The sequence below is a fragment of the Lineus longissimus genome, chromosome 10 (assembly GCF_910592395.1).
Source record: "Lineus longissimus chromosome 10, tnLinLong1.2, whole genome shotgun sequence".
NCBI classification, from domain to species: domain Eukaryota; kingdom Metazoa; phylum Nemertea; class Pilidiophora; order Heteronemertea; family Lineidae; genus Lineus; species Lineus longissimus.
In genome coordinates, this window is record NC_088317.1 from 2,896,182 (window position 1) to 2,913,179 (window position 16,998).

A 16,998-nucleotide genomic window follows, 5' to 3' on the forward strand; every position below is an offset into this window, starting at 1 on the left:
AGAGTTTCATTCGGCATGTTCGACGCTGACTAACACCGCTGATAGCTCTAGCTCTGACAAAATTAAATCAATGTTGGTCCCAAGTTAGACCCGAAAAAGCTATCATCGATGTGATTATGTATGTTTTTGGTCTGTTTCAGTTTACTTGGGCAGTTGTAGAAATTGAGAATATTGGAATTGATTTGATAGACCTTGGAGGAAGTATAATTCCTCCAAGGATAGACATATCAACAACTTGAACAAGTTGCAAGAATAAAAATTTTGAACTGTCAGTCACCCTGCCAGATTGTAGAAATCAGTAAAAATAAAGATATTTTGTATGACCCTACCTACTACTAAGTCTAAAGGCCTAGCAGTATAGGCCCTAGCCTAAATTAAATTTATATTCAGCAAGATGTATTTACGCAATGGAAATAATGGTCCATGGTGTCTCAACTGGATTCTTCTGCGACTTGTAGTTATCTTTCTTCTTTCACAGGTTGCTGACATAGATAAGATAGAAATGTTGCAATCGTTAAAATATCTTGGGAGGAGAGTCCACCAAGAGTCATTGACTTGGTCACTGCTTCAAAATATACAGCAGAAAGAGGTAAAAAAACAGCATGTATCATAGCCTCCTATCGTCACAATGGCGATAGACGTCTTCACTGGTCCTGAGAGTTATCCATCAGCAACCTTCTTGCAATTACTGCTGCCCTTGGCTTGCATAAAATCGGTAAAAATAAACTTGTCATCATGAAATTTTGATTTCACGATGGTTGCATGTTTCCAGCTGTCCTTAAGGGAAGCTTATGCAATACTGTTTGCCTCCATCAACTAAGACAGGGCCACATGTGGAGATTTTCTGCTATTTATTCTTAGGTTCCTGGCTGTTTGCTTCAAGGAAGACGTCTGTATACTGTATCTCCAAGTGATGGACGTCATCTCACCTCAAAGAAGATTCGGCAGATGTTTATAGATTTCTTCAAGGATGAGTATGACCATGTGTTTGTTCCTTCATCTTCTGTGATACCGAAGAAAGGAGAGGGAACATATTTTGTAAATGCGGGAATGAATCAGGTGAGAAAGGATTTCTGTTGATTCTTGGTGTTCTTCTGCGTGCAAATGCAGAGGTGTGACAACTCGTAGTGTTTGCTTGGAGTCGGTGAGGTTACTGCCTGTTCCCTGTTCTGTCTTGTAATATTGATTCAGTTCTGATACCTTCACTAAGTCTTGGAAAAAGGATAATCTCTCTTGTCTGAACACCGCGACATGGCTTGGCGCTTACAGCCAGTGCTGTGAGAAAAAAATGCCCATGCATTTCACAATATTCCTCTTCAGTTCAAGCCGATCTTTCTTGGCACCGTAGACCCCAGCAGTGAGATGGCCAAGTACAAGAGAGTTGTCAACAGTCAGAAGTGCGTGCGACTGGGTGGGAAACACAATGACCTGTGCGATGTTGGCATGGATGGATATCATCATACTTTCTTCGAAATGCTTGGCAGCTGGTCTTTTTCAGACTATTTCAAGGTAAACTTACGTTGGCTGACCTTTGCTGATGATGCTACAGAATTAGCATGAAAGCTTTGAAATTTGACGGGTTAGTAAGCAGTGTTGACACTGGTTTTAAAATTGTAGATCCTCTAACATACTGTGGTCCGGAATGTTAAAGGAACTCTGACTCATAATAGTGCTTGGTGTCTGACATAATACTGAGGGAGAAAGATAGCCTTCTCACTTTTTTTTGACAATTGCAGATATTCATAATATAGACTTATCAGCTATGGGTTTAGTACATATTCAGAAATGTGAGATGTGACCTCTGTTTAAAGTGATGCTTCTCTTCAAGGATGAAGCATGTGAAATGGCTTGGAAACTACTGACAGAAGTCTACAACTTGCCAAACGAAAGGCTGTATATAACGTATTTTGGAGGTGATAAGAAATTGGGTCTCCAACCCGACATGGAATGTAAAGAAGCCTGGTTGAAATTAGGGTAAGTAGAATCAGTGCAGAGGTTGCGCACCATCCTGACTCCCACTCTGAGGAGATTCCCATAATTTCTAGTTGGTTCTTGTGAATGGGAAATCATGTCTCTAACCTCGTCAAGTGCAGCACTCTAATGGAAGAATACAGTCTATCAATCTGTCATATCTTACTTACAGAATTCCGGCCAGTCGTGTCATTCCCTCCGGCATGAAGGATAACTTCTGGATGATGGGCCACACTGGACCATGTGGGCCATGTTCTGAGATTCACTATGATCACATTGGAGACAGAGATGCCACCAGCCTGGTTAACGCTGGATCACCCGATGTCATTGAGCTATGGAACTTGGTCTTTATGCAGTTTGATCGGTATGTGTTGCTAGCGTTTTAAACAAAATGGAAGACAGGATTTGGAATAAGCTGCCATTCTTCCAAATAAGTTGGTTGGGCACATTTTTGTTTGTGACAAATGATTTTAGCATAAGATCATGACAGTAATACGCAAAATTGACATTCAAATGTGTCCTAAGATGTACATGTATTATGTTTTGCAGACAATCTGACCAGTCGTTATTGTGTCTGCCTTGTAAACATGTAGACACAGGAATGGGCTTGGAGAGGATAACAGCTGTGCTTCAGGGAAAGACCTCGAACTATGATACAGATCTATTTCAACCAATATTCCATCAGATACAAAAAGTAAGTACGACTACAGATGGGCAACAGATGACATAACGTCATCAGTACCATTTTGGATGGCAGACACATGGTCAGTACTCTGCTTACTTCAATGACATCATAAACCAATTGGTATGCTGTGAAAGTCTCATGTCAGCTTTTCTTGTGTTTGAGTGGTGCAAGGGGCCTTGTCAGAACCAAGTTCTAATCAAGAGTTGTCATTTTCTAATGATGTGCTGCTGTGCAGTTAGAAGTGCATGTTGTATGAAGACTAATTCTCTTCTTCAGATGTGCAAAACACCACCATACGAGGGCCAGTACGGTGCCAGCGATACTAAAGGCCTGGACACTGCCTACAGGATAATTGCTGATCATAGTCGGATGGCTGCTGTGGCTATTGCTGATGGGCTTATGCCAGGTCGAGCCAAGTTAGAGTAAGTTATCTCCTGTTTTGGGAAGACTTGGGCTGATCGGTGGGCCTCTTTCCTGGCCATTAGATCACGGATAAAGTTTACTTTAAGATCTTAGAAGTGTTTAGCCTTTGAAAAGTTTGTAGAGAAGATCTCTCGTCTGGCGATAAAACCGGTAGCTCTTGTCACAGGTGTGTGCGATGACCACTGCAGATGAGCCATTATTGTTGCATGTGATTTAAATCGCTTGTTCCAGGGTGCTTGACGTGTGTTTAATTTCATCCCTAACTTAAATTTACTTGATTTGTTTCCTTCCCCAGGAACAAACTTCATCAGATATTGCATCGTAATCTGAAACAGGCTCACACTCTTCTGAGAGCACCGAGGGGTATGCTGGCTGAATTAGTGCCAGTCATTGTTGATATTTTGGTGAGTTGTGTTATGATAAATTTTTAAAGGATTCTTCTTTTGGATATGTGCTGTTTCATACTAAATTGTTATCATTCTGAAAAAAACACTTGTGCTCATTTACAGTCGAGCATTCAACAACAAAAGGCATGGTAGATATTATTCAGACATGAATTGACGATTTGTTGATATAGAAATGTTATTTAGTTTAATTAACCTAAGCAAGGTGAAAAATTCTATAATTTTTAATTTTTGATTTTCAGGGGGAGGCATTCCCAGAGCTAAAGGAGAAACAAAGAATGGTATGTTGACTATTTGCTGGGCAGAATCATCAGAATTTATCCATGAAATTTTCGAATGAGATGTTTTATGGTTGTGCTTTTTCAGATTATCGAAGTTATGAACACCACAGAAGAAAAGTATTTGTCGCAGATGGAGTCTGGAAGGAAGGTCATGGAAAAAGCTCTCGTCAAGATGAATATAGTCAAAAATATGACAGGTAAAGTTTTGCACTCTTTAAAGGCCTACGAAATTCGTAAATGTATTTGAAAATTTGGATGGATGTAACTTTGCATATGCAAAAAAGCCATATGTTTGGTCAATCTTCATTCAAAACTATTCACATATTAGTTTTTCTTGCAGCTGACCAGATCTGGCAGTTGCATGATGGTTCATATGGCCACAGTTTGTCCCTTGATCTCATCCGGGAGTTGGCAGTTGAGAAAGGTATTAACTTGGATATGAAAGGCTTGGAGAAAAAGTTGGACAGTCTAAAGGTGAGACAAATATATTAGTAGGCTAGAGTTGGTACATGTACATGCTAGGATTTATGGATTTTATCTCTCTACTACAGTCTTTTTTGATACCTTTGTATAAAGTTCTCCATGTCTGTAAACTTAGTTGATATTTGGCTCCAGTCTGCCAGATCTTCATATTGTCAATGTGGACAAAGAAAACAGACTGCACATGACATTCTCAAAACCTGAGGTCTCTGTAAAACCCAGTGAAACAGGGAACCAAGAGGTCATGCCCAAAATTGAGGAGAGGGCTACTGCCTGGTTTGTGATGACGCTGACCTGAGAATGTGTGGCTGTCGTCCTTGCATCCTTGCTGCTGTCTTTGTCCCTTGAGCAGTTGGCTGTTTGTGCAATTGATAATATCTTCCTATTTTGTTATTCTAATGATAGTCGTCTATTCTTCAGGAACAATCAAAACTACAAGTTGACCAAAGAAACCTTGGCCTGAGACTTGACCAGCACTTGCTAAAGTCTCTGATTGAAAAAGGTGCCCCACCAACTAATGACTTCTCAAAATATGAATACAGCTGTGAGAATGGAACATACAGTAGGTATACAAATCATTTGAGTTGACTTACCTGAGTTCTTCTGTCGTGACTATCAATAGTGACAGTTATGGTCAAAGCTTCCAGACATACAATGTTCAGCATAATGTTGCATATAAAAAGCTGCCGTCAGTAAAAAACACACGTTCCACAAAATTGAAAAAAGTTGCTGCTTTTAAAAACGTTGTGCTCATATTCCAGACTTTCCAGTTATCGAATCCTCAGTGCTTGCCTTGTTGTCCGATGGGAAGTTAGTGGACTCTGTAGACGATGGCATGGAATGTGGCGTTATATTAGACAGAACAAACTTCTATGCCGAGGCTGGAGGACAGGTTGCAGACAAGGGGAATTTGAAAAGTCAGGTATGGAAAATGTCTTCGCGGAGTAGGCCTACATGTACCTGTGTCATTGTGGTTTTCTTTTAGCCCATTCTTTTGGGCACTGATAGATTATTTTCATGCGATCTATCATTTTTTTGCTTGTAACTAAAATAATATTTGTCACCAACCAATAAACCCTACATATTTGTGATCAGAATTTGACGGCAAGTCATTTTAATCTACGTCGGAGACAATGGGAAAATTCTGTTTTATGTACCGGTAAGCTTTAAAATGTGTTTATTAATCTTTTCCAGGACTTTACCTTCATAGTTCGAGATGTCCAGCAATATCAAAAATATATCCTCCACACTGGTGTTTCAGATGGAGGTGGCATTTCTGTTGGGGATCGTGTTCAACTTCACATTGATGAGGTCAGTATTCTGTCAGTTTTGAGAAAGTCCTCCAAAATTACCATTACATTTCAATGCCAGGTAGTGATTTTGTCCTTCAGGATCATCGCGTTGGCTGTATGTGCAACCACACTGCTACACACATGGTGAACCATGCGCTGCGTCAGGTCTTCAAGAACGTGCATCAGAAAGGCTCAGTAGTTACATCTGATAGGCTGTCCTTTGACTTCAACTGTCTGGTGAGTATGGTGGGCAGTCTTGCCTAAAATTCTTCTTCATCATCTTTTGCATTCACTGCTCACAAGCTATTGTAAATCTCTTAATATTCTTTCACATAGCTAATAATGTCCTTGTAGGTGCTCAGCTCGCAACTTATTTGTTTTAAACCCCTCAAAAACAAGCTATGTTAGAATCCCACTAAGGCAAAGTGTTGTTTTTTAAAATGTGGCCGTCCATTTCTGTGAAATGAGATGTCATGTAGGCCTATATCAATGAAGTTAGTTCTTTTGCACTTCAGGAGACAGTGGACAGAGCTAAAATAGCACAGATTCAAGAGACAGTTGACGAGCTAATAAGGGGCGAATATTCAACACATCGGGAAACCTTGCCGCTTGATGTTGCCATGGGCCTGCCGGGTCTCTGCACGCTACAAGATGAAGTGTATCCTCAGGATGTTAATGTCATATCCATTGGTGCTGATGTTTCAAAGTTATTGGAGCCAGGCTCTGAGGCGATTGATTGTTCTGTTGAACTATGTGGAGGAACGTACGTAGTCATTTGAGTCTTGTTCATACACGGTTATACACAGCAGTATGGAGTTTAGGGAAATTCATTATTAACTTCCTCTGGCAAACAAGAATTATACTGCTTTGAATCAAGTAAGTTGGCATACACAGGTCTGGAACTCTTCTCTGTGCCTTGTCACTGAAATAGTTGTTTCTGACTCTTTCAGTCATGTGCACAACACCGGAGATATTGTGTCCCTCGTGATCACCAAGTTGCTTAGCATAGCTCAGGGTACCAAGAGGGTCGTTGCAGTCACAGGAAAGACTGCTATTGAGGTGGGTGATTTTTTCATTTGAAATGGGTTGCAGACCCTTAAAAGGGTATGAGTCACAGACAAGAATTGGCATCCATGAAATGCTGCAGTGAAGTAAATACTGAAGATGAAAGCATGCTTCGTCAACAGATTTTGGATTGAATCCACTTTCACTCTGTATATTGAGTGTACATGTAATTGGTAGAGCAACTGCCTCGCAAGTAAGTCTATACCCTCGATTGCAGATTTTCATAGCAAACTAGGAAAGTTGTTATGAAATAATCATAAAAAATTGACCTCTTCTTCTAGGCTTTAGAGAGTGCTGATGACCTGCAACGATTGTTTGAAGATCTCCAACATGATATTCAGAGTGGCTCAAATCCCGATTCCTGGGCCGATCAACTCAAAGGAATAGACACCATCTTCTCTACCTGTGTTTTACCCAAGCTGGAGAAAGACCATCTCTGGACTGAGGTGGACCTAGTCAGGCAGAGGGTTCGAACACATACCAATCAGCAGGTCAAGGAACATATCAGAAAGGTTAGTTGGTTGTGTGACTTGGCGACTTTGCTTGACAATTTTTTTGGTCAGTTAGGATATTTTTGTACTTTGGAGTTATTGGGTTTACTTGGTGAGTAGCTCTCTGAACAGCCCTCATTAGACACTTCATATTAACAACAGATGTCATTGGGAGGGCCTTCTATTGTCATCATCTCGAAGTAGTAATAATTCATTACCTTCTTACAGACAATTCAGAGCTTCGTAGAAACCACTAATGATGTGATCGTCCGAGAGTTTCCCCTGGATGACATTCCAATGGTAAGTTGAATCATTGGCAAACTGCCAACTCATTTGAAAGTTCCTGGCACAAACTCACCAACCCATGCGTGATAAAGAGAAAGGTTGAATTAAAAGTTGGCAGCGAGTTCAAGAGAGTTGGATATTGAAACTACAATGCCCTCATCTATTATTCACTTACCTCTATTCCAATTGAACAGGACTACCAGCTTAGATTTTACTTTTTTCATTGGTTTTGTATTTCTTTGCAGGTCTCGCAAGTCTTGTCGAAGATGAAAGTGGAAAAACCGATCCTGTTGACATCATGTGTTCGGACACAGCTAAAAGTGATAGCGTATATCCCCAATGACAATAACAACGAATCCAGAACTTGGTTGGAACATTCATGTTCAGAGCTCAAAGACTTCAGGATTACGAAAGTGAAAGGCAAAAAAACAGGCCAACTGTTTAATGCTGTTTCTAGTGACGTTGGGGGCCTTCAGTCTGTGCTAGATAAAGGGATAGGACACTTCTCTTTATTGGAAAGGAAGACTAGATGACCGCCTATGAGGAACTACAGTGGAACCTCCCTTAATGGACGCATCTCTATTTAAGGACTACCAAATGAGTCATGTAACAAAATAAAACAGCGAAAATTACCAGTACAGCATTAACTTGATGTTGCTCACCATGATATGCGGAACGCACAAAGAGTTTGTTGATGTAAATAAATATGTTTGAAATTAAATCTGTGTGATCTTTTTACTCATATATTCTTGAAATTTGTGGTCCTGACCTGTATGTGTCAATACCTCTCTTGCTGCTCCAGCGCTCTCTGCAGTGCGGGCTGCAACATCCGTCCAGCTTGTTCGACATCATTGCCTTCATCAGTGTTTACAAGTGGTTTTTCTCCTGTGTGAATACATCTTGTGCCTGGCAATGACATCATCTTTCTCCTGTCTGAATATGTCCTTAAAACAGGTATATGGTCTTTCTTCTGTCCGACTACATTATGTCTTACAAGGACACTGCTTGTCGTAAGTAAATGGTCTTTCTCCTGTATGAATACATCTACTCGACACAAAGTCATTACTGGTCAGAATATGGTATTTCTCCAATATGAATCATTTGTCTTGCAGGGCCATTGCTGTTAACAACTATGGTCTTTCCCCAGTATGAATACATTCATTAATACCCCAAACGTCACCCCAGGTTGTGACTATGTCTTTCTCCTGTATGAATACATTTATATGTTGTAAGGACAGTAGGCCTACTGGTCATAAGTATGATGGTCTTTCTCTGTGTGGATATATTTTTCTCTTACATAGTCAGACAAGAGTTTATGGTCTTTCTTCGATATGAATATTTGTCCTACAACGCAGGCTATGGTCTTTCTTCCAATATGAATACATGGACACAAGGTGTACATAAGCCTCTCTGTAGATTTTGACGTCACGACTGACGTGATGTATGAAACATCTTATCCCCCCCCCCCCCCCCACCCCACCCCACACGCCGGCAACAATGCACCACTAATACCACTAATACAAGGGCGCTGATCAGGAAAGAGGCGAATTGTGGTCTTGATCTACAGTACCGGTATATCTACGTTCACCGCTAACAAGGTCTCCCCTGAAAACATGTAACATTTAGGCCCCCGAACTCCCGCGCGATGTGGGTGGAGCTCATTGAATGACGTAACGTCGCAGTTCACCGTCACAGCACTGTTCTACACTGCCGCGGGCCGTTCATGTGACGTCACTGACGGAACCCTGACGCAGGTCTTTAAAAAAACGTTACGAGGCGGCGACGAACGACGAGTGAGGGGCTCCAAACACTTGACATGCCTGATAATTTCATACTCATCATTTAATACTCATCATGAGGACGTTCGTTCTGACCATCCTCGTTGCGCTGACGTGTGTGATGGCTCGGCGAGGGGATTCAGGTAGGCTAACCAAAGGTTTTTGTGAACAAAGTTGGATCTGAATGATGCAATTGCAAGCAAGGAAAAAACGTTTTAATACTGTAGGCTACCTCCGTGGTTGTACCCAAAAAATCAGTCAGTCAATCAGTCACTTCATACGGAATACATGTATTATATATAGACCAACGGTAATCAACAGAGCTCTCCCAGAAACCCGCAGAACACCGCGCTGGCAGTGCAGGCTACAGCGTCACAGACTCCGTCCCAATCACTGTCACAATCAGCATGGCAAACGACTGCCAACTCCGTGACGCATAATGTAAAATGCTTTCTTAGTTTCAGCCGTTTCAGAGACTCGTGTGAATAAAGAATGCAAAGACTCGCCCAGTGGCATAGAATACAGAGGCACTTTGAGTAAAACCCGAGGAGGGTTTACATGCCAGGCATGGGCATCCAACTCCCCGCACACGCATGAGCTCATTCCAGACTCCGAGGACGATAGCGCGGCTTTAAATCACTGCAGGAATCCTGATGGTGGCAAAGAACCGTGGTGTTTCACTGCAGATCCAAAGAAAACATATGATTACTGTGATGTTCCTTTTTGTGACCCTGAAGAAAAAGTGTCACTTACTGCATCTCTTACGGGTGATATGATAAAGATTCCCAGTATTGATGACAAAAAGGTGCCATTTGATATAGATGAACAAAAGTTTCCAGATTTGGCCGATGTTGATGAAAATATACGGACTGAGAAGAACGACGTTCCGTCTGTTAGTGCTGATGAAAAAAAGGTTCCATTTGAAGGTGAAGACAAAACGGTTCCCAATTGGCCAAATGTTGATGAAAAAATGGTTCCAACGCGTACTGAGGACAAAGAAGTTCCGTCTGGTACTGGTGACAAAAAGGTTCCGTCTCATACTGGTGCTCCTGAAGACAAAAATGCTCCATCTGGTAAGTTGGGGGTTCATTCTCCTTGGCTCCTTGGAGAACGAAAGGACCGACCCCAGTGTTCATTCTATCGAATGAAAACAAGAAGAAGCTGTTAAATATACGGCAGCCTCCGTTATAGGCATTCTGAACTTTAGTGGGAGGCCTATTCGATGGAGTTCTCACTTTTGAAACGCGCGGTCACATTGAGGGTTCGAGATGCCGATGAGGGGCCTACACTCCAGGCGTAGTGGGTCGGCCTCGTTCATCACCCATGATATTGATAAGAATACTGTGGGGTGACGAATGGACTGCAGTCTGAGTGTTTTGGGAGATGCCGCGCTAGACGGACCTACAGGATGCGTACCTCTTTTATGAGAAGGACCTTTCGTTCGTTCACTCATTTGAACGTAGTTCCGTTGTCGCAGCTATGATTTTTTATGTTGATCTGACTACCTTTACTTCACTGTCTTCTTCTGCATTCAGGTATAAAGGGAACTACCATCATTCCAGATAAAATCTCAACGAAAGCCAGCGTAAAAAAGAAAGTTTCAACGGCAGTTAAGGGTTTTAAGATAGGTTCAAATCGAGGAAGACTTTCTTATAAAGGCACAGGACACGAAGGCAGCTATAAACCTTCCAAAATCTCGAAGGAGAAAGTCCACACGAAGAAGAAAGATGGCGTTAAAAAACCAAGTGTCGATGTTGGGGGTATGTATAGGCCATGCCGACTTACCGGCAGTGAATGTCAATGACGGTAGATCGGCATGGTATGTGGCAGTGGCATGAATACCTTGCACATCATTGACGTAGCTGGTAGCGGGCATTCGTCATGTTGCCATGGCTTCGTCGTTGGTCACAGCGACTAAAATCGCTCGTTTGAGGGGCGTTGATGGCAATGACGCTCATGGGTCATTTAAAACCTATCTCATGTCCTACTTGACCCTCAGATAAAAAATGTATCGATTTGGCTAATTGTTCCAATATGGCTTTATCCACTGGCGGTTCGACGGAAACATTGTTGGTTTCTGGCGGCATGTATGTACTTGAATTAAGTTCAATATATACTGGACCATCTTTTAAGGCGAAAAACCACCCTTGATGGAAAGTGATGTCACAAAGGACGACAAAGGCGATGATTACAAGGATACCACAGAAAATTTTAGGGGTATGCATGATTTCCCAATTAAAGAGATCAACAATCGTTATTTTTATATTTTGTTGTCAGGCTACAACGACTTTTTAATGGTGATTCTTCGAAGCTGAGAAAAAGTAAAAATACACAATATCTTTAGTGAGACCATCATGTTTATTCCTTTATGATGGCACAGACTTGCCAACGACAAATGAACGAGTACACTTTCGAATACCGAGTACTTTTTTTGACCCACATTTATGAAGATAATACTCCTTGACTGCTGGCGGATTTTTCAAAAGAAGAAAATGCATTAGGGTATGGCTTTGCATGATTCTGGATCTCTAGAATACTCAAAAACATAATGACATGTAAAGATGTGACGTGATAAAAACTGTAACTGTAAAATAAAAATTTCCCACACCAGTGATTCCGGAATCAAAGCAAGGTGATTGCAAGTCAACACGAAAAGGTACAGAATACAGTGGAACATTGAACAAGACAAGAAGAAACTACACATGCCAGATGTGGGCGTCCAATTCCCCACACGAGGTGAAATCCAGTCCGAAAAACAAAACAGCTGCTTCCAACTACTGTCGGAATCCGTCCTCAAGGAAAGGGCCATGGTGCTACACCACAGATCCAAAGAAAAAAAAAGATTTGTGTGATATCCCTCTGTGTGTCGGCGCGAGGTCGGGTAAGTTACGCTCAATCTCCATGCAACACCAGGCACTCTCCAGACAGATATTTTTCGGCCAGGAGCCAGCCAACTTGTCGCTAGACGCCGTTTCGTACACGATTCTTTCGGCCGGTTTTCCTGTCCTTTTGAGTACGTTAGCGACGTGCAGCTCTTACAGTTGCGCCTCGACAAAGTAATGTTGACGAAATTATTGACCAGTGTGAAATTTATATGTAACATATAGTCCAGGGCTCGGTTGTTCAAAACAAGTTTTGTCACTAACGCTGGCGTTAACTTAACTTGACGTTAACTCTAAGGGCTAAAGTGGAGATAACGCTATGTTAAGTTAACACCAACGTTTATAGTGACAAAATTTGCTTTGAACAACCAGGCCCTGCTCTGTTGATTTCTCAGGGAACGGTAGAGGGAGGATCGACAAGCCTAATCCCCCGGACTATTCCCTCTACCATGTACAGCCGAGCGGAGTCCGAGCGTATTTATGGTTCTCGTTCATTTATTTTGTTCACAGGTAGAACGAGAGGTTACAAACTCAAGAATCAAATATGCGGCAAAAGAAGCTACGCACGAGGCACAAATGTGTCATTCAGAGACTGCAAAAAGGAATGCGACAATGATAATAATTGCAAGTCCTTCTGCTATACCACTCCCTTCGCGTCGAAACCTCCGAAATCTGAGTGTCAACTCTTCGAGACGTCTTGCGAAGGTTTTCTGGCGGCACCACGCTGGCCAAAGTCAATGGGAATGGAAGATATGCTCATTCCTCATCACTACATCAAGAAAACCAAGAAAACCAAGAACTAAACTACTATCTTGTAAATCACAAAATAAGTCAGTGAATAACATTATATATATATATAGTCGCACGACCTTGTGGTACTTTGTGTGTGTGTGGGGGGGGGGGGGGGGGGGTGGCACATGGTTCTCCACATTCATCATTATGCCATGTCATTATATTGAAGCATGTCACAATGACCTCAAAGCGAAAGACGGATACTTGGTCGCCGCGCACTGAAAATTTTGAAAGGGAGCTGCGGAAGTTTTAAATTGTAGATATCTCGACCATCAATTTGTCTTCTTTGTTTATGCATTCCAGCTGAATAAAAATGTATATCGTCGGCTCTTCTTTGTCATACCTTCCCTACTTACTAATTACTCACAAAGTCACATCGTTCCACAGGGCATGTAGTCAAATAAACTATAGGGTAGGACCAAGTGAAAATCATGCCAGACAGGGACTGGGAGTCACAAACACAATACGGCGAAGACAAAGTCACAATCATATCACAGGAAAGGTAGTCAATTAAACTTTTGCGGTAGGATAAGGTCACAACCACTCCACAGGGACAGGCAGTCACAAACACAATTGGGCGAGGACAAAGTCACAGTCATTCCACAGAGACATGTCGCCAAATAAACTATAGGGCTAGGACCAAGTGAAAATCATGCCAGACAGGGACTGGCAGTCATAAACACAATAGGGCGACGACAATCACATCACAGGAAAGGTAGTCAATTAATCTTTTGCGGTAGGATAAGGTCACAACCACTCCACAGGGACAGGCATTGGGCGAGGACAAAGTCACAATCATTCCACAGAGACACGTCGCCAAATAAACTATAGGGCTAGGACCAAGTGAAAATCATGCCAGACAGGGACTGGCAGTCATAAACACAATCGGGCGACGACAATCACATCACAGGAAAGGTAGTCAATTAATCTTTTGCGGTAGGATAAGGTCACATGCCACTCCACAGGGACAGGCAGTCCCTCAAATAGGCTATAGGGCCAGGACAAAGTCACAATCATTCCACAGGTAATCAAAACTATAGGGCATGGACAACAACTCAACCACATGAATATTAGGATCATTGGTTTACCATTCCAATCAATATGTATAAAACGGCAATAACACACTTTTATTTATTAACATGATGTTTATTATTAACTAATCTTGTTCCAACTTCTGGCAATCCGGAGAACCACACTCATTCTAGTACAGATTCTCTAATCTAGACTTGTTGCTAGTTACAGTAATCAACTACACAATGCAAGAGACAAAATATTCAAGAGCAGTCCACATCAAGTAACAGGTTTCTTACACATGGGAAGACATCTTCAATACACTTAGAAAAAGTTATCAACCATACATTGCTACATCCTGAGAAAATCAGGGCTAAAGTTTTCTTGCTAGGGACATTAATACTGAAAAAATGTCAGGAGCCGTCAACTCCAAATTAATTGCCTGAACAGTTCCAATATGCCCTATGGTTGATACCGGTTCTATGGCTCTGCTCATATGATAACATCTAAATATAAATGTACATAGAACAGGAATATAGTAGCTTCAGTGAGCGCTTAAACATCAAGATATAATCATGTAGTATAAGATAAAAGTTGATACAGGGACAAGTCCATCTGCAGACAATTCTGTTGGCAGGATGTTCACCCCAGTTGATCCATTTTGGTTGAGAATTGACTGTGAACCCCTCAGGCCTATACATGTGTAAATATATTCTAGAAATCTCAGCACCTACATATGAATTATTTACACCAACATTATTTGTTTGTGGTGAAAGACGAGTGAAAATTACATCAAACTGCCTTCCACATCACACAGCTCTAAATATCACAACCACACTAGAACAGAACCAGGAGGTCAGGAAAAAGATTTAAGCCATAAACAGCATAAGTATTGAATACAAGCACATTGTTTGGGTTGACAGCAATAAACTGCATGAAAAGTAAAACCTCTTTAGTTTACATGTGTATTTGATATTGCCAAGCTCAAAGCAGATGATGACTTGCATAGAGATTGCACTTTAATGTACATGAAAACAGACATTAATATAAAAAAGACATTTATATTATACAGTACCGGGTAAATCGAAAATGTTATAGTGTGTATTGAAGCTTTTAATGTCATGGACTTTTTTGAGATTCAATGAACTCCCTGTTTCAAATAACTAAAATGAATCCAATTTTCCCCTGAAACGTTTCAGAAATTTTGACTACTGTATTATAGTACACTGAACTGCATCATGGTGATACCTCTATTAAGGCCTCGTATTATCAATTTTCTTGAAATTCACATCAATAATTAAACAGAAATATACATCATTAAAACTGTAGCAGAGTTAACATGCAAGCAAAGTTGCTGAAACTTGGCAGTATATCAGTCTATACAATGACATTAATTTCAGTTCATACATGTATTTACACAATTGAAAACACTTTGAAATTCAAGGTTCAATTTTCTAATTTTCAAACCAACAGCGTAGGCCTTTAATGCTCCACATTTTATTGTTTAGGTGGAACCCTAGCTACTTCATCATAAGATGGCGGCGCTGAAGGCTGTGCTTGCTGAACAGCAAACTCAGGGTTTACAGCGGGAGGGGCAGGTTGCATGCCATACTGCTGCCCCTGCATACCTTGACCATATGGTTGCTGTTGGCCCTGTGGACCTACACCATACGGTTGCTGTTGCGGAGGGTACGCTATAGGCTGCTGTGGAAGATAGGGTACCTGGCCATGGGGAACAACCACTTGCGGTGTTTGCTGATAGACAACAACCTGCTGCTGCTGTTTTCTTCCACCACAACAAGTTCCCTTGCAGCAAAATACACTTTGTATAAGTGCCACAAAGAACCCAGCGACTCCGACAAAGATGTTAATCGCATTCATGGCGATTCTTGCATTCAACTGTGCCTGACTATCTGGGCGATCAAAGTAAAGACACATTGACCATGGATCATACCTCCAATCTGAGGGGTCCTTGTGGCATTCGTCGTTGAACATATTGTCCTGGCCCAGGCCACCAGCTCCACAAGAGAACACAACTATTGAAGCAATGATAGCAAAGATTGACATAACCATGCACCCAACGATTGGGCACGTGTTCTTCGTCTTAGCAGAATGAACTCCCAAACCTCCGGCAATCAGGAAAAATGGAGCAGTCCACAGTCCAAAACCCAGCTTATATGGGGCAGCACGAATCAATATCATGACTATTGCAACAACTACTAAGATGCATCCAATGAGAATCTGCAGGATACCACAACGTCGTTGCGAGTCATGATCAAACCCAGGCCTATTGGCTCCAACAACTTGACCTTGAGGTGGTTGTGCTACTGGGGCTGGTTGCTGCTGGACTGGTACCTGTGGGTACCCATAAGGCTGCTGTGTCTGTTGGTAGCCAGGCTGGGGTTGAGCTACCCACTGCTGATGTGGATAGGGTGAACTTTGCTGATGCATATTGTGGTCTATAAAACAGAAATCTGAAATTTGAAATGAAATGGTAAATGTGCCATTGTGTTCATCTGGGGCAGTTTTGAGAAAGAGTGGCTGAATATATTACTGAAGACAGGCAGGTCAACGCTCATACATATTTTCTCCTGGGCAATTGCTGGAACATTTTTACTACGCTACTAGCACTGCCCCCTGTCTCTGAGCTCTCTCGACTCTCCTCATCTCATGCCCTGGGAATGTCTGGCCGTCAAACAGTCTTCCTGCCATCCTGGTTAGGGGTAATTGAATAACCAAAATTTGGTGCTTGGGAAAATGGGTACCCGATAACCCAGTTAACACAATTTTTGGTGCACCACACCCTCACCCTGTACAAAAAAATGTAATAATAGAAACAGGCAAGTCACAACAGGTTTCAACGAGCAAGATCAGGGTAATCTAATGGCATTTGGTGACATAAAATAATTTAGAGTTAGGCATACTATATTGATGTATAAAGGACGATATGGTTTTAAGGACAATTACCTGTTATTACCAGAAAATAAGGTGTGGAATTTGGAGTTTTTACAGCTTTCACATTTCCTGATCTTGTGATACACACTAGTACACAAGTACCAAAATAAATTCGATCGACTCTACTCGAGTTACGAACGACTAGATTTTCTGTGAATTCATTGGCTGTTTGGAGATCGTGTCACATGGAACGAGTAAACTTG

The 16,998-nt window shown here is 41.6% G+C and overlaps 3 protein-coding genes across 4 annotated transcripts; 2 read left to right on the forward strand and 1 right to left on the reverse strand.

Annotated features, from left to right (window-relative positions):
• Window positions 1–8,091, forward strand: LOC135494396 (alanine--tRNA ligase, cytoplasmic-like). 2 transcript variants are annotated; one of them, XM_064782326.1, is made up of 21 exons: window positions 1–118; window positions 479–589; window positions 862–1,059; window positions 1,321–1,509; window positions 1,829–1,974; window positions 2,144–2,335; window positions 2,521–2,665; window positions 2,933–3,078; window positions 3,375–3,483; window positions 3,726–3,764; window positions 3,850–3,961; window positions 4,105–4,238; window positions 4,665–4,806; window positions 5,006–5,166; window positions 5,439–5,555; window positions 5,636–5,773; window positions 6,052–6,299; window positions 6,487–6,595; window positions 6,883–7,113; window positions 7,321–7,392; window positions 7,623–8,091. In XM_064782326.1, the coding sequence occupies exons 2-21, from the start codon at window positions 503–505 to the stop codon at window positions 7,908–7,910; spliced, it is 3,003 nt and encodes a 1,000-aa protein (XP_064638396.1). In that variant the 5' UTR covers window positions 1–118; window positions 479–502; the 3' UTR covers window positions 7,911–8,091. The 2 variants fall into 2 exon arrangements, with proteins under 2 accessions (XP_064638396.1, XP_064638394.1); XM_064782324.1 differs by lacking the exon at window positions 1–118 and having other exon boundaries at window positions 208–589.
• Window positions 8,092–9,231: 1,140 nt separating this feature from the next.
• LOC135495034 (plasminogen-like) lies at window positions 9,232–12,840 on the forward strand. Its single transcript, XM_064783432.1, has 5 exons — window positions 9,232–9,298; window positions 9,620–10,228; window positions 10,691–10,915; window positions 11,767–12,036; window positions 12,548–12,840. The coding sequence occupies exons 1-5, from the start codon at window positions 9,232–9,234 to the stop codon at window positions 12,838–12,840; spliced, it is 1,464 nt and encodes a 487-aa protein (XP_064639502.1).
• A 1,114-nt stretch (window positions 12,841–13,954) lies between these two features.
• Window positions 13,955–16,968, reverse strand: LOC135494421 (uncharacterized). The gene is made up of 2 exons (XM_064782371.1): window positions 16,808–16,968; window positions 13,955–16,314 (listed from the first exon to the last, which is right to left on the reverse strand). Exon 2 carries the CDS (start codon window positions 16,289–16,291, stop codon window positions 15,338–15,340), a length of 954 nt encoding a protein of 317 aa, XP_064638441.1. The 5' UTR covers window positions 16,292–16,314; window positions 16,808–16,968; the 3' UTR covers window positions 13,955–15,337.
• Window positions 16,969–16,998: the final 30 nt, after the last annotated feature.

What these genes read in the sequence shown, in the direction of transcription:
- LOC135494396 (XM_064782324.1), top strand. Translation starts at nt 395, where the DNA reads ATGTATTTACGCAATGGAAATAATGGTCCATGGTGTCTCAACTGGATT. An exon ending in CCAGGTCGAGCCAAGTTAGA is followed by an intron (nt 3,079 to 3,374) that starts GTAAGTTATCTC and finishes TTCCTTCCCCAG; the next exon opens with GAACAAACTTCATCAGATAT. An exon ending in TTCAACTTCACATTGATGAG is followed by an intron (nt 5,556 to 5,635) that starts GTCAGTATTCTG and finishes TTTGTCCTTCAG; the next exon opens with GATCATCGCGTTGGCTGTAT.
- LOC135495034 (XM_064783432.1), top strand. Translation starts at nt 9,232, where the DNA reads ATGAGGACGTTCGTTCTGACCATCCTCGTTGCGCTGACGTGTGTGATG. An exon ending in GGCTCGGCGAGGGGATTCAG is followed by an intron (nt 9,299 to 9,619) that starts GTAGGCTAACCA and finishes TCTTAGTTTCAG; the next exon opens with CCGTTTCAGAGACTCGTGTG. An exon ending in AGACAAAAATGCTCCATCTG is followed by an intron (nt 10,229 to 10,690) that starts GTAAGTTGGGGG and finishes TTCTGCATTCAG; the next exon opens with GTATAAAGGGAACTACCATC.
- LOC135494421 (XM_064782371.1), bottom strand. Translation starts at nt 16,291, where the DNA reads ATGCATCAGCAAAGTTCACCCTATCCACATCAGCAGTGGGTAGCTCAA.